We start from the raw sequence: 26853 nt of genomic DNA, 5'->3' as shown, positions 1-26853 counted from the left end.
ACTCAAATATGTATCTTCCTAAAGATGTTACTAATCTTATTTTTAACGTAAGAGCGGTCTCGGCTATTTGTACTGACTGTGCGAGGCTTCCGGTGACACTGGCTTCCAATCACTTTACCTGTATAAAACCAGCTCGTTATGCTACTTTACACTGGAAACTTGTATTTTGTCATATTATTTAAACGAGTTATCATAACCATAAACACATCGGTTTGTAGCGCAAATAGGGTAGTTTTACCCTTTACTGCACTTTGTTGTTTATTCTTATATGGGTATTTAATTATATCGGCTAATGAAGCAGAAATCTAGCACATTCAAAGAAAATAGTTATAAGGTGGATAGCCTACAAATCAAAACTAATAAGCACAAAGAATTCAGTTTATATTAATATATACAGTTGAAGCCAAACGTTTACATACACCTTGCAGAATCTGCAAAATATTATTTTACCGAAATACAAGGGATCATACAAAATGCAAAATGTTATTTTTTATTTAGTACTGACCTGAAAAATATATTTCATATAAAAGACATTTACATGTAATCAACAAGAGACCCCTTTAAAAGTTTACATACTTGATTCTTAATACTGTGTTGTTACTTGAATGATCCACAGCGGGGGTTTTTTTTTGTTGTTTTTTTTTTTTTTTTTTTTTTTGTGATAGTTGTTCATGAGTCCCTTGTTTGTCCTGAACTGTTAAACTACCTGATGCTCTTCAGAAAAATCCTTCAGCTTCCAAAAAATCTATGGATTTTTCTTATTTTGCCTAAATATAATTTTTTCATATTAGTACTGTCCATCAAGTGTGTGTAAATTTTTGAACAGGGTCGTTTTTAATAATTCAACTAAGGTCAGTACTGAATAAAAAATAAGCATTTTGTATGATCCCAATTATTTTGGTCAAATAATCAATATTTTGCAGATTCTGCAAGGTGTGTGTAAACTTTTGACGTCAACTGTATTAAAAATTTAAACCATAAGTTTTTGACTAAAATGTTTTAAAAGTTGACTAACGACAGACTTACCATTCACTGTTACGATGAAAATATCTACATGACATCAAAACATACAAAATAATGTTCTAATAAAAATCTAAACGGCTTCAAAGGGGTGTAGTTGAAGCGAAGTTGCTGTTGGTGTGATTTAGCCTATCTGTCCTTTTCTCTGTTTGGTGTTAAATGTGTGTGTTTGCGGATGTATTTGCCCATCTCTGGGCTTATTTAGCAGCTTCCTACCTTCAGAAAAAGAGGCAAAGAGCAAGAGGCTCTCTTTCAATGACTGGGGTCAGTGTTTGCACTTATTAGCGATCCACATTCTTCAAAGCGGCAGTAAGCCTATGGGCAAGACTTCCGGTTCATTGTCGCTATATAGGGAAATAAGAGAAGAATAACAATGTGCAAAACTGTTTACACTACAAACCAGTGTGTTCGTAATTACGATAATAGCCTACATTAAAATAATATGGTAAGACAGCAATTTGCAGTATCAAACAGCAAAACTATTTGTTTTGTACAGCTAAAATAGTTGGACGCGGACCGGAAGCCAGAGCCATAAAATAGCCATAAAATTTACAAATTGCGCGCCCACTCTCAAGGCAAAAATAATGTGGATAATTGCTGGTGTTTAATTAACCCCCCCAATAGGAATACCCTTACAGAAACCAAAGCTCAGAGTTGCAATTGCGGGCGCACCCGGCAGGTGGCGGTGTTGACCAGCCCAGAACGAACGTGCGCAAATAGAGCGAGTTTGATGCCAATAAGACAAAACTGTGCTTCGGAATAACTAAACACTGATATACAAAACCAGCTTTTTAACGCTTAAAAGTGTTTTATTATAAACATTTGTTGTAAGATGTTTCGTGTGTACTTCACACACACTAATACATGCATACTGCTTTGGCTGGCATCTTCAGTGTCTGCAGTATGCATGCATCAGAGTGTTTTCTGCGACTGTGTGTGAGTGTGTGTTTGAGTGTGATCTGCTCTGTTGTCTGCAGTATGCATGCATGCATCAGTGAGTTTCAGGCTCTTTGTTGGCTTGATGGAGGCGGGGCGCTGCGGGGCCGCAGGTCCTTTTGTGCCCCTCACATTTTGGGCAAAACCAGAACCACCGAGCAGCAGACGCGCCAAAAGCATGAAACCGGACTATATATAAAAGATAAAACTTCACAAACAGCGACGTGATTCTAACACAGCGTTCTGAAATTGTAGGTGAGTCATGAAACTCCTTGTTGGGCTATGACAAAAACTTTCTATTTCATGATTATTGTTATTTTTGTTGTTGTTGTTGTTGAGGATATTCAGTTAAGTGACTTATCTTAAACAACTTTATTTTCATTGTAGATATACGTTATGTTTTGTGTTATGCATTTTGTCTGCTGGACTATTCGCTGGTCAACAGATTACCCCGTTACTAAGCAACCGGTCGTCTAGAACAGCGATTCTCAACTAGCAGTAGGCGTTCGCCAGGAACACTTGGAACGATGACGATTTCGAATTGTTAAACTTAGAATTCGAAAGAAAATGTACGTTAAACGTAGAATGTTTGTCTGTCAGTACGGTATATTAAAATAAAAAAAATATAAATAATGCATTCGATGCCCGAACTGCATCAAAACACACGCAAATTAAACACTTAACTTGTTTTAAATTTGCAAAAATGTAATATTACTTTTCTCACATACTATAGACTTCGTCCTACATGTGTACACAAGATGTCTTGTGATAATTTTGTTATTGCAAAAGTTTTACATGCTGATATGAGTTAATAAGAACATTATTGACATTGTGTTTTTAAGACAAAAGCAAAGTTGTAAAACGTTGGTGGGAAACATGATGATAAGTACTTTATATTCATAAAGTTTTACACAATGCAAACAATGTTTGGCTTTAGTGGCCTCATGGGCTCCAAAACCCACCTGCCGCATAGGCCCTCGCTACTAAATAATAATAATAATAATAATAATAATAATAATAAAGTCCCTCCTTTTATTTTTCTTTTAACAAGCTAATTTTTTAAAAAAATAACTTTTTAATGTTTCAAATTTAATACATTGTAACTTATAGAAAAAAACATCTATTTCTGTTGTAGTTGTGAGGAGAAGTCTGAAGTCTTTAGGAGACTGTGTTTGTAGTCCTGCGGTCTGGCAGGTGTGGGATGTTGTGCACTGTTGTTCAATCTCCCGCCAATATTGCACTCGTCCCGGCCTCCCTGACCACGAGGAACACGCGACTCCCGCTGCAATCTCCCGCCACAACAGCATCTTATGAAGAGCTCGACCACTAGGGCGGCGCCAGACTGCAGGTGTATAGGTCAACACCGCTGTAAGTATATGGCCCTTACTAGCGTACTACTTACAAAATATTGTGTAGTATGCAATGTATAGTGTATTTAATAATGTTTAATATAATTGTATTTTATTACTAATGTTAAATTAATATATTTCTATACATATTCTTGAGCTTAGCTCTCATTCATTATTAATGGCATACAGAGCAGAAGAATTCTGGGGCTGACATTAAAATGTAATTTTTGGTAATTTCTGTTTTTGTCATGTATTAATAATGATTATGGAACCATGGTACTTCTGGGTATTTGTTGTGTTCTAGAAAATACATCATATCCCTTTATTTCAAGACATTTGTTAATGCAAACACACTAATAAACTTCTCAAACATACACACTCTCATACTCACACATTATACGGCTCTGCAATGACACACAAAATGTAAAATAAAAGTCTTTTCTCTCCTTTCATTCAGTCTCCTCATACGGAGTGACAGACACTGGGTAAATCTCTCATCTGTCCTGGTTGTTTGGCCCCTCGGACACGAGTTCAGTGGCCCCACGCTGGGTCTCAGAGGATCTGGAGAGAGACGGAGGGCGTCTTGCTCCCCTCACACCTTTATGTGCATTAGAACCTGTTTACGGTGTGTACTGAAGTCCTCTGGAACAGTATCTGGAAAAGATATGGTTAATTTGCTTTGTGAGTGTGTTGTTTTATTGTTGTAATTGCTGTCAATAAATGACTTTTATTCAGAATCTGTAGGTTTTAGATTTCTTGGAAGACTTGAGGGTTGGATTTGAGGGTCTGGGGATCATGATTTAAATATCAAAGAGTGGATTAATCTTTACCGTTACAGCGGTAGCGCAGATTGGACCAAATGATGTTCTCTTGAGAGAAGCAGAACACGCCCAGGCGGCCCCCTCTCATGGTGGTGTCAATCACAACATCGGAGTCAGCCACCATCTCTGTGCCTTCATACAGCTTCACCCTGCAACAGGAGCACAAAAGCACGCATATATGTGACTGTAAAATACTACTGTGCCAAACTCATATCGGATCAGTAATTGTTTACAATGCAAAAGTGAGCAAAAACGTCCTTAAGATCAAACACCGAAATTCACTAATATTACCACAAATGGCATAAACAGAAAAATTAACAATTTTGTGAATTTACATTAGATATAATAATGCATTAAAAATTATTATGATGTAATATACTTATACTGGTCAAAGGTCAAACGTTTGGAATAATTACGATTTTTCTAATGCTTCTGAAAGAAATCCTTTTGTTGACTAAGGCTGCATTTATGTAATCAAATAAACAATGAAACAGAAATATTGGAAAAATTTATTGCAATTCAAAATAAATGTTTTCCATTTGAATATATTTAAAAATGCTATTTATTCCTGTGATACACAGTTGAATTTTTAGCAGTCATTATTCCAGTCTTTAGTGTTACATAATTCTTCAGAAATCATTACCATCACAGGAACAAATTACATTTTTTAAAAGTTATTTAAAATTGCAATAATATTTTATATTACTGATTTATCTATATATTTAAAAACATTTAAAAAATCTTAATTATTCCAAATCTTTGGATGATAGTGTATATTAAATACTACATTACCAGTCAAAAGTTTTTGAACAGTATGATTTTTAATGTTTTTTAAAGAAATCTCTTCTGCTCACCTGCATTTATTTGATCCAAAGTACAGCAAAAACAGTACAATTTTGAAATATTTTGACTATTTCAAATAACTGTTTTCTATATCAATATATATTAAAATGTAACTTATTTTTGTGATTTCAAAGCTGAATTTTTTTGCATCATTACTGCAATCACACAATTCTTCCAAAATCATTCTAATATTTTGATTTGCTGCTCAAAAACATTTATTATTATTACTACTATTATTATGTTGAACAAAAAACTGAGTAGAATTTTTTCAGGTTTCTTTGATGAATAGAATGTTTAGAAAAACAGCATTTATCTGAAATAGAAAGTTTTTTATTTCAGATAAATGCTGATATTTGGATCTTTCTATTCATCAAAGAATCCTGAAAAAAAACTCAACTGTTTTAAATATTGATGATAATAATAATAATAATAAATGTTATAATAATAATAAAAGCAAATCAGCATATTAGAATGATTTCTGACAGATCATGATGAATGATGCTGTAAAATCTAGCTTTGATCACAGGAATAAATTACATTTTAAAATATATTAAAATATTAAAATCAAATGAATGCAGGCTTGGTGAGAAAATGAGAATAAAAAAAAAACATTAAAAACCTGGTAGTGTATATTATAATATAATAACCAAAATGTAAAAAATATTACAATACATTTTTTATCTTCTACAAAGTGAAATAATTACAAGCGCTACTTTAGAGTCTTATTGGATGCACATCCAAAATGGGAAACATTTTTGCCTCCCACTTAAAACCCTTTTATTCTGCCATCCTAAATGCACACTTGTAAGGTTAGTTGAATTTTATTATTCGCATATAGCGTTGCTGACCCAATTTTGGGACACAGCCCAGCGGTTGAGAACCGTTGTTCTAGAATATTCAGTCTGAATGAAGCCGAGAGCTGTTTTATGCTACAGGCCGCTGCTAAACTCCACCTGCTCGCCCTCTAATTACCTGATAATAAATGAGATGTGATTTGATTTAGCGGCAGGCCGGACTTAAATTGCATTATGTATGAGTGGAGCATGTCTGCAGCACAATCCAGCGTGAGCGTGAGTGCGCGTACTGAAGTCCAGTGCTCTATTCACTCCTCTCACTGAATACAAAGCAGGTGTGTTTATGTGTGTGTGTTTGAAAGGGCCTTTACAAAGCCTCAGCTACACATTGTCTCACAAAACTGTGCATACACGTGTACACACACACATATTGAGCTCCACACAGCTCTTTCTTCCTGTAGGTATTTATAACTACTAGAAACTTTGGAATTAGATCTGATCTGAAGCATTCAATAACTATGTAGACTCAAATTTTAACCATCATTAAACGATGAGTTACTGTAGTCAATTTCTGTTATGACATCATCAAAAAAAACATTTTTGAGCACTGTTCATTCGTCGTTTCTTTGGCAAAGAGTATCTGATTTACAACACAATGCCAAGAAATTACGCAGTACAGGAAATCATACACAATACATGTTTAACTGTCCTCTGCGGTCCGTTCTCTCCCTTTCTTTAACGGGCCGTCCACTACAGTAGTTTCCGTTGGATCTGCATATGAACAGCCACCAAGAAAATTCTTGCCAAGGATTTCATTGGCATGGCAACCGCAACAATGGGCGGCCAGGGGGCCCAACCACTCAGCAGAGTCTCAGGGGTGTGAGGGGGGCAAGAGGAGGGGGCAACTGAGAAGAAATTTTAAGGATAACTAGTCATACCCTCCCACCACCCTCTCTCCAGTATACCAGCACAAGCTTCCATCAGCTGCCAGTGCAGTCAATGACCGAGTTTGGTATTGCGCCCTCTTGTGACGACAAAGGCGACCCACAAACCGAGAGACAAAAAAGATGTTTCAGCAAGAATGAGCACCTTAAATTACACTTAAAAAAAGGATTATGGCAGTTTAAATATAATTTAAAATGAACAACATTTTTGGCATGCAGCCAATTAAAATATTCTTTTAAAAAATGTATTAAAAAAGATGGTGTTTACAGTCATTCACACCACTATTTAAAATGTTTTTACTGTTTTTGAAACAAGTGTCTTATGCTCACCAAGGCTGCATTTATTTGTTTGAAACTACAGTAAAATAGTAATATTATGAGTTATTTTTATATCATTTAGATTAGTGCTGTCAAATGATTAATCGCGATCCAAAATAAACGTTTTGTTTACATAATATGTGTGTATTGTGTATATTTACTATGTATATATAAAGACACACACATACAGTATATATTTTGAAAATATCTATGTGTATTGACATGCAGATATTTATATCATTTACATTATATAAAAATATATTTAATATGTAAACAAATTTTTTCTTAAATATATATGTGCATGAGTGTGTATTTATATATACATAATAAATATACACAATATACACACATATGTAAACAAAAGCTTTTATTTTGGATACGATTAATCGTTTGAGAGTACTAAATTTAGACACAATACTATATAGTTTTTAATAATATTTTGAGTTGGGTTTGTTTTTATATCTTCTGTTTTCATTTTGATTTTACAATTTTTGTAAATTTGTTGTTTTGTCACTCTCATTAGTTTTTAAAAATGTCTATATAATTTCTATTAATTTTATTTGAGTTTTAGTTATTTTACTACATAAAGTAAAATAAATAAAAATAAATATTTTATTTAATTTAATGTTTATTTTATTTCACATAATGCTTTTTTATGGTTTTAATACTTAGTTAACTATAATAACTGTCATTACAACTTAAAATAACCATTACTCCAGTCTTCAATGTCACATGATCCTTCAGAAATCATTCTAATATGCTGATTTGCTGCTCAAGAAATTATTATTATTATTATTAATATCAATGTTGCCAAGCAGTTATGCTGCTTAATATTTTTGTTTGCTTTTTATTTTTTAGGGTTTTTTGTTAAATAGAAAGTTCAATAGAACAGCTTTTATTTGAAAAATCAAAAACATTTGTAACATTATAAATGTCTTCACTGTCACTTTACTGATCAATTTAATGCATCCTTGCTGAACAAAATTATTAAATGCAAACTTTTGGACCGTATATTATGTCGTTGCACAATTGTCCCAATTCTAGCAGGTCTCACCTGATGTAGCCAACCTGTGGCCGATGGCTGAGCTGCCACCGGTATGAGGTTTTATCTTGCCAGCCGACATTTCGTGGGTCTTTCCAGAGCAGTTTCACCTCTCCATCTGTATCCCCCGTGTGCCAAAGTGCATTACGAAGGAACTCGCCCGGGCCTGTACGAGACTTCACTGCCTACACAAACACAACGTTTTAAGGTCGTACTCCTCAAAAGTTCATATGTGACCCTGGAACACAAAACCTTAAGTGGCACAGGTATATTTGTAGCAATAGCCAAAAATACATTGTATGGGTCAAAATGATCGATTTTTCTTTTATGCCAAAAATCATGAGGGTATTAAGTAGAGATCATGTTCCATATAGATATTTTGTACATTTCCTACTGGAAATATATCAAAACTTCATTTTTGATTAGTAATATGCATTGCTAAGAACTTCATTTGGACAAATACAAAGGCGATTTTCTCAGTATTTTGATTTTTTGGCACCCTCCAGATTCCAGATTTTTGAATAGTTATCTCGGCCAAACACTGTCCTAAACTAACAAACCATACATCAGTGGAAAGCTCCAGGGTCATATATGGACATTAGTGATCCAATATATTATATTTTAGCAACATTTGCACCTTGAGCTGCAGACCAGGGTCAGCCATGGCCCTGAATGGGATCGACTGCCAGTACGTCTGTTCAGTCTGCTTCCACATCACCACATAGAAACTAGACGAATCCTGATAGCCAAAGATGAAGCCAGCATAGTCATCGTCAGTCACTGTGTTAACGTGAAATGTTCCTTCGAAGTCCACACCGTTAAACGCTGTATAACCTGTGGAGAACCGATTTGCAGTTTGAGTTTGAGAGTCTACTGTGTGTTTAGCTCCTCAAATCTGAGAATCTGAAACCAAACTCACCCACTGCCAATCCCGGGTCGCTGTTCATGGTTTGAACAATCTCCATACCCTGAAACAACAAATTCATCTGTATTAATACAAGCACCTATAACAGTACAGAAAAGTGCTCAATGCATGCAAATATTGAGAGAGCCTTAATGAAACCCTAGCCCAGAGTATTCAGAACCTCAGACTGGTATAAAGGTTCACCTTCCAACAGGACAATGACCCTAAGTACACAGCAACAGTGTCTGTGAATGTCCTTGAGTGGCCTAGCCACAGCCTGGGCTTGAACGCAATCAAATATTTCTGGAGAAACCTGAAAATGTACATCTGCCCTCATCCAACATTGGAGCTTGAGAGGTGGAGAGGTGAAGAGATGAGGAGAAGAATTGCGGATAATTGCCAAATGCTAATGTGCAAAGCACATACCCAAAAAGCCATGAGGCTGTAAAGGTGCTTCAGCTAAATACTCAGTTAAGGGTATGAATACTTATGCAATGTCCTTATTTCAGATTTTTTATTTAGTTGTGACAATTCTGTTTATGCTTTGGCATTATGGTGTATTGAGTGTAGACTGGTGTGTGGGAAAAAAAAAAAAAAAAATTAAAGCAGTGTAACATAAGCCAACAATATAAAACATGCAAAAAAAAATGAAGGGGTATGAATACTTTTGCAAGGCAATGTATGTATTTTTTTGTTTACATATTATTATGCAAAATAGAGCGATGTGATTATTATTAAATTAAATTTACTATATATAAGTAAAATTTAATTTGGGAAAAAAGAAGTAGTGCAACATGATGAACCTTTGTCAATGAGAGCAGCAATGATGCCATGATGCTTTACCTGATTGAGCACCACCCAGTTCGGGTCGATCTGAGCGTCACCCTCCGGGTCCAGAATGACCGTTTGATAGGCTCTGAAATCTGTAAGTGTGACTTCAGCACTTTCTGGACACACGTCAATCAAATCCAGCACTGCATCATTGTCAAAGTCATTCTCACAAACGTCACCGACTCCATTACCTAAATGACAAGAAAGAAATTAATAACATGAGTCATTAATCAGAAGGATTATTAATGAAAACAGGAAAGAGTTGGCACACCTAGGCTCCAAAAATACAAAAAATATTAATAACAGGCTAATGTTTTGAGCATGCACGCTCGTTATCAGACAATTTGACACCTGTGTGATAGTCTGTTATTAAAATTTTGTATTTTTTGGAGCCCAGGTGTGCCAATTTTTTTCCTCTTTCATTATCAATGTTTTTTTTGTCGAGCAACAGATTATTAGCCATTAGTGGATAAGATGTTCTCACTGTCTGAGTCTTTCTGGTTAGGGTTGGAAATGAGTCTGCAGTTATCGGGACCGAAGCCATTGATGGCGTAATTGTCTGGAACCCCGTCGTTATCGTCGTCTTCGTCACAGTCATCTCCGATGCCGTCATTGTCTGAGTCGAGCTGTGAGCTGTTTGGAATGTCGGGGCAGTTGTCTCGAGTGTCTTGGTGTCCGTCTCCATCACTAAAACACACAACATTAAACACTACTGCATGTCTGAGATTAAAATAAACTATATGAGCAACTATGAGACACTAAATGGCAGTAGTCTTACCATATCCAGGGTTAAAGGGGACCTATTATGCAAAAATCACTTTTATAAGATGTTTGAACAGTTGTGTGGCTGCAGGCGCCGTGTGTGAAAACAACCAGCCTATAATGGTAAAAACCCACCCACTCATTTTTTATAATCCCAAAATATTAAAAAACGTCATCGTAGGGAGAAATCCCCGCCCATTTGTGACGATATCTACCCTATTAGCATAAACACAGCCCTGAGCGAGAAGCAGTAGTCCACCGTTACTCTTTTCTTGCTGTAGCTGCTGGAGATATACAATGTCCTATATGTTTGTGCCAATCATTTTAAGCCAGACTGTCTCACAAATGAGGGTCAGTTCAACACTGGATTTTTGCAAAGGTTGTTTATGAAAGAGGATCAATACCAACGCTTTGTGCGCAAACGTCAGCTCCAGACGAAGTATCACACATATATTTTTCAAACTGCCTTTCTGAAAGAGCTTCTTTGGACTTTGTAAGGCTAATGTTGCTAAAGCCACCATTGTCTCTGGGTGTTTTCACTGATGCTGCCTTCACATGCTACCAGAATGATTGTGAATAGGAATGTGGTAGTTAAAAATTGCATATGAAAGTAATGTGAAGTTGAACGCTTGAATTTGTCGAGCTCATAATCACAAGTGGGACTGAGAGTTTCTGACATTTACAGTGCATGAGACTGTCCTGTTTTGTTGCTGCCGGAGTATGAGCTCTTGAAGCTCCGCCCTCTTCTGAAAAAGGGGCCAGGAGCACCAGCTCATTTGCATTTGAATTTAAACAGTGTGTTTTGGCTCATACCCTAGAAGTGGCAATTTTAACGAGCTATAAGAACTACCTATGGGGTATTTTGAGCTAAAACTTCACATACACATCAGAGACTTATATTACATCTTGTGAAAAGGGGGATAAAAAAGGGGGACAACTTTAAAAAGTCAGTGGATAACCTGCCAATTGTGTTTGAATTTACATTTAAGTTGTTTACTCACGTGTCTTGATTGGTGTCACAAACATCCCCGACTAGGTCGTTGTCTACATCTGTCTGCAATAGTAATAATTAAATGTATTATTCATAGAATTATTTATATAAAATTATATATAAAACAGACCTTCACTGCAAAAGTTTTTTAGCAGTTTTTTACTTTCAATTATTTTTTACAGGGATAGTTCCCTTTAACAGTTTAACAGTTAACAAAAAGTTTTGTTATTATTGTTAACTAAAACTAAAATGATCAAAAACTTTGTTAATTGAAATAAAACTGAAATAAAGTAAAATACAAATATCCAAAACTATAACTCTAACTATAACTATAAAAAAAACAGTTAAATGGTAGTATTAAAAACATAATTTAAAAAAATTCATTAATAAATAAAGTAAAATGAAAATGGAAACTGAAATTATAAAAACTATTTTTTACAAATAAAATTAGTAATATATTAATAAAAACTATCATAGTATATAAATGTGACCCTGGACCACAAAACCAGTCATAAGCATCAATTTTTTGAAATGAAGATTTATACATCATCTGAAAGCTGAACAAATAAGTTTTCCATTGATGAATGGTTTGTTAGGATAGGACAATATTTGGCTACAACAAGATACAACTGTTTGGAAATCTGGAATCCTGAGGGTGCAAAAAAATCAAAATATTGAGAAAATCACCTTTAAAGTTGTCCAAATAAGGCTCTTAGCAATGCATATTACTAATCAAAAATTTTTGATATATTTACAGTAGGAAATTTACTAAATATTTTCATGGGACATAATCTTTACCTAATATCCTAATCATTTTGACCCATAAAATGTATTGTTGGCTATTGCTACAAATATACTCGTGCTACTTAAGACTGGTTTTGTGGTCCTGGGTTACAAATACTACTATAACACTAGTTCCTGTATGACCTTGTTTTGTGAAACACAAATGGTGAAAATATGAAGAAATGTACTCGTCAAAGGAAATACTATTATTAAAAATAAAATATGAAGAATAGCACTGGAAAGTGAATGGGGACAGGTGCCATCAAGCTTTAAAATGACAAAAAAACACCATAAATTACCATAAAAGCTCTTTTATTTCCCACAAAACAAAGATAGTTCACAAAACAAAGAAAGTTTACCAAAAATGAATACAAAGTAAAATAAAGTTTAATATAAACTAAAATGTGATTCAGTACCTGCATGGGGTTGCTAATCTCAGGACAGCTGTCACACGCATCACCCACTCCGTCTCTGTCCCGGTCTGTCTGCATTGGGTTCGGCACTTTGGGACAGTTATCCAGAACGTTCTGGATTCCTGCAAATCATCCACATGCATCACATACACAAAGGACGATATTGTAGGTACAACATCAAGCTTCGACATCAGTTCTTCAAGCTGAACAGTCTTTACCATCTCCATCGATGTCGTCATCGCAAGCGTCTCCCTCTCCATTATTGTCAGTGTCTTTCTGGTCAATGTTGGGAACGGTGGGACAATTATCACACGCGTCACCGAAAGAATCAGTGTCAGAGTTCTGCTGATCCTTATTGGAAACCAACCGACAGTTATCCTGAAAAAAATAAAAATAAAAATAATAAATATACATATATATATAGAAAAAAAAATTAATTAATTCCACTGTTCACACTGTTTTGGATGGACCACAAACACACCTCTACGTTCTTTATTCCATCTCCATCTGCATCCTCATCACACTGGTCTCCGATCCCATCATTATCTGCATCTTCCTGACCAGAGTTGGGCGTGAAGATGCAGTTGTCCTGAAAAACACAGAATATGAACATCTCTAGTGCAACACTTGAAGCAAGACCTGCATAAAACCCTGTGTTCAGACATGGGAAAAGTTCTGGGACTGCAAGCTACAGTGAATCTATCATATTAAAATCCAAACAAATGCAAAAAAACTCGGTCTATGTAAACGCATTACCTCATTTAGGCGGAATAGCTTAATTTGCTTGAAAGGTACAAGATGTACGAACAATCGTACTTGAACTGGAAAGAATCAAGTCTATAAACCATCAGAATAAATATAACAATATGGTTTCCCATTAATTATAAAGAGTCACATCATTTTAGTGAATGTTTACACAGCATAAGTGTGTGCAGGGAGAAAGACTGTTGGTAAAGAGAGTTTCAAACCTGCTTGCAGTGCTTGTCGTTATCCATGCAGGGCAAGGAGCGATCCGGATAGCCATCAATATCCGTGTCCTTTCCACAGGTGTGACCATTACCAGCCCATCCGACATTACACTAAGAGAATCGTACGTTAGTTTATCAGAAAACTAGTTCACAAGAGAAAAAAAAATGTCCCTGTTCAAAAGTTTACATACACTTGATTCTTAATACTGTGTTGTTACCTGAATGATCCACAGCTGTGTTTTTTTGTTTAGTGAGAGTCTCTTGTTTGTCCTTAAAAGTTTAACTGCTATTAACGTATTGAGAGATGTATTAAGAGAATCTGAAGATCGGGGCAACTTTAACTTATTTTGTCTTCTGGGAAACATGTAAGTATCTTCTGTAGCTTCTGAAGGGCTGTACTAAATGGAAAAAATATATATATTTTGGCAAAATAAGAAAAAAGTATACATCTTCATTCTGTTCAAAAGTTTTCACCCCTGGCTCTTAATGCATCATTTTTCCTTCTGAAGCATCAGTGAACATTTGAACCTTCTGTAATAGTTGCATATGAGTCCCTCAGTTGTCCTCAGTGTGAAAAGATGGGTCTTATAATTATACCGTCACTGAAACACACAAAAATGCTGAAAAACCAAAGAATTTGTGGGACCTGAAGGATTTTTCTGAAGAACAGCAGGCAGTTTAACTGTTCAGGACAAACAAGGGACTCATGAACAAAAAACAACAACTGTGGATCATTCATGTAACAACACAGTAAAGAATCAAGTGTATGTAAACTTTTGAACGGGGTAGTTTTTAGAAATGTAACTATTTCAACAACTAACGATTATTTTTCTTGTGGACTATATGTAAACATATTTTATGTGAAATATCTTATTCAGGTCAGTACTAAATAAAAAAATAACATGCATTTTATATGATCCCTCTTATTTTGGTAGAATAATTAACATTTTGCAGATTCTGCAAGTTGTACGTAAACTTTTGACCTCAACTGTATGATTTTCCTCCAGTATTTTTCATACTGTGAACAGTGAGCTTGCTCTGTCTTAATTTTCTCTTCTTGCATTTGTCTTTAACGTCTCTGGCTTCTATTAATGTCCGTTGACAAAAGTTAGTTGTGTGTTATAAATAGTTCGCCAACCATTAGTCAGAAGTGTATGCAGTTAGGGATCTCCTTAATTCACGCTGTCTACATTGCTTAGCTACTTGTACCGGTATGATGTTTTAAAAAAAAAATTCATACCACGTACGTAACCGTTTGAAATAGTATATCGTCCAACAGCTTTTTTTCTTCTGTGGAACACAAAAGAAGATATTTTGAAGATGTTGATAAACAATTTTTGTCCAAACAGTTGCAGTCAATGGTAACCAAAACAGACATTTCTCAATTTTTTCTTTTACATTCCACAGAAGAAAGATTTAGAACAACATGAGGATGAATAACAGAATTTTCATATTTGGTTAAACTATCGCTTTAAGAATCTAATACATTCCAATGAGATGTGATTGTGTGACAAACTGCTTGTTTCTGAAATCTGGTTCGGATACAATGTATGCGTAAACATACAGCGCAAGTGACGTCGCCGTTCCGCTGAATGATGCAGTGAGCGTTAGTGTCACAGGGGTTGAAACTGAGCGAAGCGCACGATTTCCGAGGGAAACATCCGGCTGTCTGATTCCCAACATATCCAACCTTGCACTGACCGCATCGATATCCTCCCTAAGAGAAGGGAGAAGAAATTAAAAAACATTAGCACATACTCTTCGTGTGATTTGAGAAAAAAAGGTTTTCTGACTCATACTCACAATAGTGTTGATGCAGATGGAGTTGGGTGTGCAAGCGTTGGCCAAATCAACACATTCATCGACATCAGAGCATTCCTGAAACAAATTCATTGGTAAAACACATTTGTTTGCTTATTTTGCTATCTAATGTAAAGGCATTTTTTTAAGTGTCCTAAGTTTTTTTGGGGGGCCACTGTACCTGTTGGTGACTCTTAGTATATTCTAGTGCTGTCAAACATTAATCGTGATTAATCGCATCCAAAATAACTGTTTTTGTTTACATAATATATGTGTGTGAACTGTAAATTTATTATGTATATATGCACACATGCATGTATATATTTAAGACAAATATGTTATAATTGTATATAAAATATTTGTATTTATATATAATATAAATTATATGTATGAATATATGTCACTATTTTAAAAAATATGCATGCATGTGTGTGTATTGATATATACATAATACATTTACAGAGTTCACAGATATATTATGTAAACAAAAACTTTTATTTTGGATGCGATTAATCACGATTAATTGTTTGACAGCACTAGTATATTCTACACTGACATTTAAAATGAACATATTTCACCAAAATTCCATATTTCACCAACAGTTTGCCATTTTTTGGTACTCTAGCTGCTTTCATCTGTTTCAGTATCTGACTAAAATGATTAATTATAGACTCTAGCATTCAAAATTATTCTATAAAATGCATTTTTGTTAGAAGACCTAAGGATTCTTCTTGTTTTTTTAAAAATTTAAATCAAATTTCAATTCATTAAAGTCCTCTTCCAAAACAAATATTCACATATAATATACTCACACCCCGTTTTCATCCAAGATGTTCATGTTTTTCTTTCTTCAGTCGTAAAGAAATTATGTTTTTTGAGGAAAACATTTCTGCATTTTTCTTCATATAATGGACTGCTATGGTGCCCCGATTTTGAACTTCTAAAATGCAGTTTCAAACGATCCCAAATGCGGTTGTAGACAATCCCAGCTGAGGAAGAAGGGTCTTATCTAGCGAAACAATCGGTTATTTTAATTAAAAAAATACAAATTAAATACTTTTTAATCTCAAACGCTCGTCTTGACTTGCTCTCAATGAACTCTGTGTATTCTGGTTCAAGACAGTTAGGGTATGTCGAAAAACTCCAATCATATTTTCTCCCTCAACTTCAAAAATCATTTCAAAATCATCCTACATCGCTGCTAAAGTTCCGACCCAGTCTTTGCAAAGTGAACATGCAAAGAAGATCAAACGCCCTTAACAAAAAAAGGTAAAACAGCGATATAGGATGATTTTGAAGTTGAGGGAGAACATGAGACGGGGAGTTTTTCGACATACCCGAACTGTCATGAACCGGAAAAAAACAGTCCAGGCAGAGTAAGACAAGACAAGCATTTGACATTAAGAAGTATATAAATTGTATTATTTGGGATCATTTGGAATCGTTTGAAGGCGTATTTTAATTGCATTTTCATCGGGGCACCATATCAGTCCATTATATGGAGAAAAATGCTGAAATGTTTTCCTCAAAAATAATTTCTTTACAACTGAAGAAAGAAAGACATGAACATCTTGGATGAAAAGAGGGGTGAGTACATTATATGTGAATCTTTGTTTTGGAAGTGGACTTCTCCTTTAAGTTTCATGACAGTAAAAACATTTATAATGTTACAAAAAGCTTTGCATTTTTATATAAATGCTGTTCCTTTAAACATTCTATTGATCAAAGAATCCTGAAAAAATATCAACAGTTTCCACAAATATTTTAAGCAGCCTTCTTAACATTTCTTAACGTGTCTTAACATTGATAAAATTCAGAAATGTTTCTTGAGCAGCAAATCAGCATATTAGAATGAATTTTGAAGAATCATGTGACACTGGAGTAATGATGCTGAAAACTCAGCTTTGCATCACAGAAATACATTACATTTTAAATATATTATATTAGAAAACAGTTGTGTTAAAATGTAATAATATTTAAAAATACCACTGTTTTTACTGTATTTCTGATTAAATAAATGCACCATACCTGACGGTGACTCTTAGCATATTCCACGCCGAACCCAGAGAGAGGAGGACCCCACAGTCCAGCTGGGCAGGGCTCACAGGTGAAACCTTTTGCTGTGTTGATACATGCACCTGGTGTATAACACGGCTGAGCCTCTGCACACTGATGGGGAGAGACATGCTAATATGAAACAGCTATGACAAACTAATACTCATGAATAAAAAACAAAAGCATTTTTATTCAAGACTCTTTGGAACACATGAACAGTCACAGTTGTTTCTAGACCAAGACTTATTAGTATAAGAAGATAAAACCAGCGCTGAATGCCATCACCCACCTCATCTATATCCTGACAGTGTGTGCCGTTCCCAGTCATGCCCTCCGGACAGGGGCCACAGCGGTACCCTGGGAAATCGAACGTCTCCATGCAGGCCACGCCCTTAAAGCAGGGGTTGGGCTGACAGCGTGAGCGCGGCTCATGAAATCCTTCAAAACAAAGAGACATATAATCATCGATAAGTCAATAAGAATTGATAAGCTCAAGAAATCTAATATCATGGAAGTTATACATACACCAAATAATCTAAAGCCCTATATTCATAATGGAACATTAGCATACTGCTTCCCACATTCATAGTATACACTGTATACTGCCTACTATTAAAAAGTAGTGTTTGAAACTGAACACATTATGCAGAGATAAACATTTCAAACTTTGTCACATGACCTCATTATTACATTTCTAATTCAGTTTTATGTAAAAGTGTATTTTAACCAAATAAGAAATAAGACTTTTAATTGTAAAATGAATGTCCAGGCAGTTGCACTGGATTGTGGGATACATTCTATAGAGTTTGCTGTGGTAAATACTCAAAGGTTTGTGCTAACGCTTTCAGTTTGCCTGAAAAAAGGGAGACAATTTTCAAATTTGTTATTATTTTTTGCAATTTTAATACATATTTCACATTTATTCTAAACTTTTTGCTATTTTCTGACACTCCCGATGGTTCAAATGATTTCAAATTCTGTTTGAATTTAGAATTTTCTTTTCATCTTAGAATCTTCAAACATCTCAAAGGCAAGATGAGTGTTTGAGATTAAGAAGTATTTAAATCGTATTTTTTAAGGTAAGTATTTTTTAAGGCAAGTTTATTTATATAGCACATTTCATACACAAAGGAAATTCAAAGTGCTTTACATAAAAGGAAGTTAAATGAAAATAACCAATCGTTTCGCTAGATAAGACCCTTCTTCCTCAGCTGGGATCGTTTACAATCGCATTTGGGATCGTCTGAAGCCACATTTAAACTGCATTTGGAAGTTCAAATTTGGGGCACCATATCAGAAAAACACAGAAATGTTTTCCTCAAAAAATATAATTTCTTTAAGACTGAAGAAAGAAAGACATGAACATCTTGGATGACAATGGGGGTGAGTAAATTATTTGTAAATTGTTGTTTTGGAAGTGGACTACTCCTTTAAGCAGCACAGCTGTTTTCAACATCACAATGATAATAATAATAAATGTTTCTTGAACAGCTAATCAGCATATCAGAATGATTCCTGAAGGATCATGTAACACTGAAGACTTGAGTAATGATGCTGAAAATTCAGTTTTGTCATCACAGGAATAAATTACATCTTAAAATACATTAAAATAGAAAATAATTATTTGAAATTAACAGTAGTGTTTACTCACTCTCCGATCCCATGTAATAAACAGTTTGTATTATAATAATATAAATCAATCAAGGTTGTCAGGAATCCTTTAGTATGTGCACAGGCATGACAAACAACTAGTTGTCGACTCTAGTCCTGGTTATCATTCTCCTTCTAAACCCAACTGCTCTAAAAATAGGACTGAAAACTGTTTTTATTGCTCCATGAGCTTTGTCAGGTTGGTTTGATGTTACAACTCACCACACATCTGGCACTCCAGAATAGCGTTCCTGATGAGAGACATTTCTTTCACCTAAATAGTGCAAAAACACATAAATCAAACGTGCTTAGAACAGATTCCCTCACATATACACACTGACTCACTCACACCTGTTCTCTGATGTCCTCTCTCAGCTCTCCCAAGATCTGATTAAAGATGATCAGCTGGCCAATCAGAGCTTTAGTGTGGTCACCTGTAGAGAAGGAATCAAATATCTTCACATTAAATCAATAAATAAAAAACAAACAAACTGCATATCGTGACTTCACCAATGTCAACTCACCTAGAATAGAATTAACCTCACCATTCACTGGAAAACAAAGTTTAAACAAAAATATTTCAGACAAAGCTTGTGCAAGCAATCAAAAACCACAAATTCAAGCTTTATGTACAATCCTGTGGTGATGTTGGCTAACCTATGTTATAAGAAGAGGCGTCTCCCTGAAAGGGGCAGTCGGTAATAGCCCCAGCTTGGGCAACAGTGCCTCCTAGTGCCAGTTTAAGATACTCCACTGAACCCTGGAAGAAAAAGCATTTGATTATATACACTACCAGTCAAAAGTTTTTGAACAGTACGATTTTTAATGTTTTTTTAAAGAAGTCTCTTTTGCTCACCAAGCCTGCATTTATTTGATCTAAAGTACAGCAAACAATAATATTTTGAAATATGTTCACTATTTAAATTAATAGTTTGAATAATTTGAATATATTTTAAAATGTAAATTATTGCTGAATTTTCAGCATCATTACTCCAGTCTTCAGTGTCACATGATCCTTCAGAAATCATTCTAATGATTTGCTGTTCAAGAAACGTTTATTATTATTATTATCAATATTTACAACAGTTTTTCAAAACATTTGTTTTATTCAAAACATTTTTTCAAGGTTCTTTGATGAATAGAAAGATCTAAAGACTTGCATTTATCTGAAATAAAATGCTTTTGTAACATACACTATAACATTCAAAAGCTTGGAGTCAGTATCTTTTTTTGGGGGGAAAGGAATTGTAGAAATAAATACTTTTATTCAGCAAGGATGCTTTAATTTGATCAAATGTGATGATAAAGACATATAATGTTACAAAAGATTTCTATTTTAAAAAATGAAATTTTTGAAAAAAAATTCTACTCATCTATTCAACAAAATAAATTTTTTTGAGCAGCAAAACAGAATATTACAATGATTTCTGAAGGAGCATGTGACTGGAATAAAGGAATAAATTACATTTTAAAATATTTTAATATTCAAATACAAAACAGTTATTTTAAATAGTAAAAATATTTCAAAATTCTACTGTTTTTGCTGTACTTTGGATCAAATAAATGCAGGCTTGGTGATTCTTACTGTTCAAAAACTTTTGACTGGTAGTGTATTTCGATATCTGAATTTCAGTTCTTAACCAATCAAAACATCTAATCTCTTTCTTTTCATTAAAAATGAAAGGAATAGTTTACTCAGTGAAAACCTGAATGGTTTATTATTTCAGTGAAACTTAAAAAGAAAAATCACACAGTTCAAATCATATTCACATTCCTGTCTTCAATGGAAAAAAAAAGAAATACATACTACTGTCCAAAAATCTGGGGCCGGTAAGATTTTTTAAAAAGAAATGAATATGTGTATTCAGCAAGAATGAATTAAATTCAAAGTCTATTTCAAATAAATGCTGTTGTTTTGAACTTCATTCATCAAAGAAAAAAGCACACCAAATCAGCATATTACAATGATTATTAAAGGATCATGTGACACCATTCTGGAGTAATGAAATTTGAAAACCAAGCGCTGCCATCACAGAACTACATTAAAAACTTTTGAATGGTACTGCAAGTGTTGTCATATTATCAAAATCAGATTATGTTAGTCTCACCTGCATCCGAGTGTATGCCTTGTGGCCATTACGAATCTCCACCAGCTCTGCATCTCTGGGCAGAGCAACCAATAGGGGCAGCCGCTGGGCGGAGTCAACCACACGACAGTTCACATAAAGCTCGAGGCTCAGGTATTCTCTGCGCAGGCCACCGACACGGAGAATAATAGACTGAGTCCGTCCGTCTGCCAGATTTGGGCTTTGCATGTTTACTGTGTGCAGCTTCCCATCTTCACGAACATACCGGACCAGAACTAGTGTAGAACAAACCTTTTAGAGACGCTCTGAGCAGAAACCACATTCACAAGCCATTTTATCTCTTTGATGTGACATACACTACCAGTCAAAGGTTTTTGAATAGTAAGATTTTAAAGTTTTCTTTTTTTTGCTCAACAAGCCTGCATTTACTTGATCTAAAGTGTAGCAAAACAGTAGAATTTTAAAAAATTTACTCAGCTGTTTTAAATATTAATAATAATAATAATAAATGTTTCTTGAACAGCAAATCAGCATATTAGAATGATTTCTGAAGGATCATGTGACACTGAACACTGGAGTAATGATGCTGAAAATTTAGATTTGATCACAGGAATAAATTACATTTTAAAATATATTCAAATAGAAAGCAGTTATTATAAATAGTAAAAATATTTCACAATTTTACGTTTTTGCTGTACTTTGGATTTAATAAATACAGGCTTGGTGAGCAGAAGAGACTTCTTTAAAAAAAAAAAAAAAAAAAAAAAAACATTCAAAATCTTACTGTTCAAAAACTTTTGACTGGTAGTGTATTTACAAATATTCAATTTACAAAATATTCAATGAGAGAAAATTTGTTGACTTCATTAATCCAAAAATGATTGGATGGTTAAAATGTGGGCATTCCATATCAAAATGGAGCCAAACCTGAATGCAAGTAGGTTGAAACAACAAGCAACAGGCTGTTGGATGTTGGTCAGAATTATACAACAGCTCATGCAGTGATGTCAATGGAAAAGAAAAATTGTTTCAGAGAAAAAAAGCAAGTTTATTATGATTATAGATTACAAACAAAAACAAAAAAGGTCATTACCTTTGTTGATCTTGCTCATGATGGCAACCTCCAGGTATTTCTTGTTATCCTGCTTGTTGTAGAGGCCCAGCAGAACTCCACCCAGTTTCGAAGGCAGACGGAAGGAAGACATCACATACACATCACTGAGAGTCTTCAGAGCTAACGAAATCTTCTCCACCGCAGCCACGGTCTGCTTCACATCCTCCAAACTCAACACGTCTATAACTGAGAGAGAGAGAAACACAGACAGTGAGGAATAATGGAACACTAAATGAATGTTGTCATGTTGTTCCAAATGCACATACTGTTATGTTCCCAAGAGCAGGGAATTCCTGCTGAATATTTTACTCTTTTTTTCATACAGTGACAGTTTGAAGTGACCACAGCTGTCAAACTCCAATAAGAACCAAAACGACCAATAAAATAAAAAGCAATAAAAACACCACAAAACCGGTCCATGTGACTCTTAAACAGTATTTAAAGTGCAAGGATCTTTTTTTAAAAATGTGACCCCAGAAACTGAGATGTATACATCATCTGAAAGCTGAATAAATAAGCTTTCCATTGATGTATTTGTTAGAATAAGACAATACTTGGCCGAGATACAACTATTTGAAAATCTCAAACCTGAGGGTGCAAAAAAAATCTAAACATTGAGAAAATCATCTTTAAAATTGTCCAAATGAAGTTCTTAGCATGCATATTACTAACCAAAAATTAAGCTTTGATATATTCACGGTAGAAAATTTACAAAATATCTTCATGGAACATGATCTTGATCTACCTGATATCCTAATGATTTTTGGCATACAAGTAAAATTGATCATTTTGTTTGGCTTTGTGGTCCAGGGTCACAAATAATGGCCAATCACATAATTTTATTTTAATAAGCTTTTTATAATGCACAATTTCTACTAAGTATCACTATTCTATTTATCAACCGATGTAATCCATGGCATTTATTTTTAATTTCTCTTAATAGTTCTCATTCCCCTCCCATTAAGTCTCCAAATTGAAGTAGAGAAGTAGATCAGACTTGTTTGTGAATTAATCATTCAGACTAGGTTTGTGAAATGAGTGAACTGATTCATTGAAAAAAAATGACTCACCAAAAAAAAAAAAAAGTAATATCCTGAGTAATATCCTTGGTCACATTTATTATGATTTTGCCCTTTTCACGCTCTACAGAAGAAAGTCAGTCACACAGGTTTGGAACAACATGAGAGTGAGTAAATTATGTATTAACTATAGTAGCTACCACAGTCTTCTCGAATAACCTAATCTCATCATGTCCACTGACTCTTTTTTTCTTTCAGAGCTTTTATGAAACTGGACGAGGTGGAACGTTTCTCAAACATTCTCAAAATGAGTGAATACGAATTAAAGACAGCAAAAAGAGTGAGTGCAAGTTAACAGAGAAATGATAACTTTAAAATATATAGGAAAGATATCTACCTGAGAGGTCAGTGTAACTAATTACTTAAGTTATGAAAGTTAAAAAAAAAAATGTTGAATAATTACCCGGTACATCTTGTTTCTGAGCGCTCTCTGCGAACCAGACGAACATGAACACGAACAGACTGACCCAAACTTTCATGTTTACAAATAACACAGGCAAAAGTGATGCAGAAAATATCCAGAACAGAATCTTCAGCGATGCATTGAAACACGAATATTTCCACTGGAACAAACCTGCGCTGTGCAGGGGAGAGAGAGAGAGAGAGAGAGAGAGAGAGAGAGAGAAAGAGAGAGCTGCGTTTTCAGAAAGAGAGAATGAGCTGATCTGAGAACTGAATCCGCCCTCCTCATCACCATACAACACATTAATCCAGCGTAAAACACACAAGCGAGATTGATAGCACTAGTAGACTCGGGAGGGAGGGGGCGTGGGCTTCCAAAATAGAACACACAGGAACGTTTTTAAAAGTTTAAATTTGAAAAGCAGTCTTCGAATTCCAGTGCTACAACCATGGACGCATATTTGACACTTGCGAAGAGAAAAAAGTAAACAAAATAAAATAAATAAAAAGTAGCGTTATTATGTATCGTGTGTCTGTTTCGGTCTCGGTGCTCGTCTCGTAAAACTAAAAATATTGTAGCAACGCAAATTCTCTTAGATTTTAAAACAACAATACGTTTTTATAATATACATATAATACGTAGGTCTACAAAAAATATTAATAATGTCATCCGATGTACCGCGCTCATCGTATTGTTGACTTCCGTTTGCAGTGCATGCTTGGCGTCAACAATATGTTGTGATAAAAGTTATGTAGAACTTATGTTTTTTATTTTATATGTAAAGAAAACTGAGATAGCAATGCCTCCTTTGATATGCAAACATTGTAAATACCGTGAAAAAAATATTTGTATACGTTGTAAATAGATTAGAGCACGTTTTGCAAGAAAATACCATCTTTGTTTTTCTACTTAATTTCAAATTTAATTAATGCGTTACTGTAATTATTTACTGGCAACTTCTGAGTTAATCCTACACCATTTTTCAGTGTATTTAAGGATCTGGTATTTACTCCATGGTAGAATACTTAAAACAATACAGTTGAACCACAAATTTATTCAGACACTTTCAACATTTCTCACATTATTAGAGTTTACTCACTATAGTTTTTGAAAATGGTAATAAAATCTGACAATAACTCAAGAGTTAAACTGTGTCAGAACAAATTCATCTTGATAATGTCAGATAACTTTGATAGAAAGGCATGTAATGGATTACAATCAACCAAAAATTCAGACAACTGTTAGTATGACAATAGTCATGCAACTATCAAAAGTCTGTTGACCAATTACCAAGCAATGCTTAATTTTGTTGAGTCTAGCGATTCAAGAAAAAACGCTTAAGCAAAACATGGTCAGGTCAAAGTGTCCATTTTACTGGTAGTCCACTGTATGAAGAATTTTTGGGTATAATATGTCAGTTTGCTTTATTTTGCTATCCTCACATACATAAATTAACTATAGTGTCCTGCACCCACTAGTAATATCAAAAATCATATCTGGTGTCTGAATAATTTTTGGTTTGACTGTACATGGTAAAACCATTGAACTGTTGTAGTGTCAAAAGAACAAATGCAAACACTGACTTTGGTCTTTTGATCTATTCTCACTCAAGTTCATAATTCCAGTGTCAGCTCTTGATTTTGTGCCAGTTTGCTTGCAAACACAATCTCCTGGCATAAAGAAAGAAAATGCTGTTGCATTTTTAAAGCAGAGCAGTATGAGGGCTGTTCAGTTTCAGCGTCCAGTCCCGGCAGTCTGTCCTGGGGTGATGTTTATTTTTCATTACCTCCGAGTTTCCCTAGAAACAGCTTTTAACAGCAGGTGTCAGGGGAACAGTTCTGTCATACTTGAGCTTTACTGGACCCTGCAAGCAGAAAAAAAAATAAAATTGTTCAGCTTTTCGTACTACACACCACCCGAAAGCACTTTTTAAATGAGGAGCTTGTTAAACTGCCCTCTTTCCAGAAGGGAAAATATGAGTTTTGAGTAAAATTTTCACAATGGAGTCATGAATCAAATTTTACACCCTGAACAAAACCAGAACCAGTTTGGTCCATGACACATAGTTCAGAGCATAACCCCACCCGCCGCTTCCCCGTCTCAATCCCTGTGTGGAAAATGAGCACGATCCAAATGCATTTTTCCTTCTCGAACAGGAATTCTTTCCCAGATGATTCTTCTGAGGTCATTAAACGATGTCGTGCATCTGCGGGGAGCTCCTGATTGCTCTGGATCTAGTGGTGGGAAGGGGGTTCACTGTGTTTCCACACACAAATACAAGGAAACAAACAGGAGCCAGAGAGAGATTCCAGTCTGGTGCTGTAACACACAGCTGTGTCTCCCCAGGGCACTAATTCACACAGCCTTCGCTCAGTCGGCTCTGATGCTCGGAAACACTGCCGGCAGGTAAACTGTGGCTTAAAGAGAATATCTTTCTCTCTTACAACCTCCAGCTCACACACGGTCCTCAGGGTCACTTGTTACACAAACAAAGCAACAGATAAAATCAGCAACTCCTCTGTGTAAATGCAGCAGAAATAAAGAAACCCACTGCAGAATCAGGATCATTCAGGACCGTTTATTTGCCCCTTAAATTATGAAAATAGAAATCCATAAGCAATATATATTTACAGCACGTAACACCTAGTGAAAAGAGATCTGACTGTTCAGTTTGTACTTTCCGTTTCATCGCTGTAGCATCTAGTGTATGAACAAATACACACATAACACATCAGTGAACTAGTTTTGAAGCTGTTTAGGAGATAAAAATGACTACAAACAATTAGTAACATTAACCGAATCGGCCGTCTTCATCAATCCATTGTTTCAAACAGTTTAACTAAAGAAAAAACAATTCACTCTCATCTAACTGAAATGGACCTCATGGAAAGTTAAGGAACCGAAACATCTTGGCCAGTTTTGTGGTCTGTCAGCAAGATTCCGTTG

The 26853-nt window shown here is 34.9% G+C and overlaps 1 protein-coding gene across 1 annotated transcript; it reads right to left on the bottom strand.

Moving 5' to 3' along the window:
- Window positions 1-8075: 8075 nt before the first annotated feature.
- On the bottom strand, window positions 8076-24117 carry thbs3a (thrombospondin 3a). Its single transcript, XM_051132030.1, has 21 exons — window positions 23908-24117; window positions 22405-22611; window positions 21333-21586; window positions 19882-19984; window positions 19749-19775; window positions 19576-19658; window positions 19447-19498; window positions 17864-18012; window positions 17548-17688; window positions 15523-15597; window positions 15284-15436; window positions 13720-13830; window positions 13233-13340; window positions 12970-13129; window positions 12755-12873; window positions 11566-11618; window positions 10287-10489; window positions 9815-9993; window positions 8987-9035; window positions 8705-8901; window positions 8076-8252 (listed from the first exon to the last, which is right to left on the bottom strand). The coding sequence occupies exons 1-21, from the start codon at window positions 23981-23983 to the stop codon at window positions 8076-8078; spliced, it is 2676 nt and encodes an 891-aa protein (XP_050987987.1). The 5' UTR covers window positions 23984-24117.
- Window positions 24118-26853: the final 2736 nt, after the last annotated feature.

Source organism: Labeo rohita, chromosome 16, assembly GCF_022985175.1.
Source record: "Labeo rohita strain BAU-BD-2019 chromosome 16, IGBB_LRoh.1.0, whole genome shotgun sequence".
Classification (NCBI taxonomy): Eukaryota; Metazoa; Chordata; class Actinopteri; order Cypriniformes; family Cyprinidae; genus Labeo; species Labeo rohita.
Note: the sequence above shows the minus strand (reverse complement) of the source record. Positions and strands in the feature narration are given on the sequence as shown.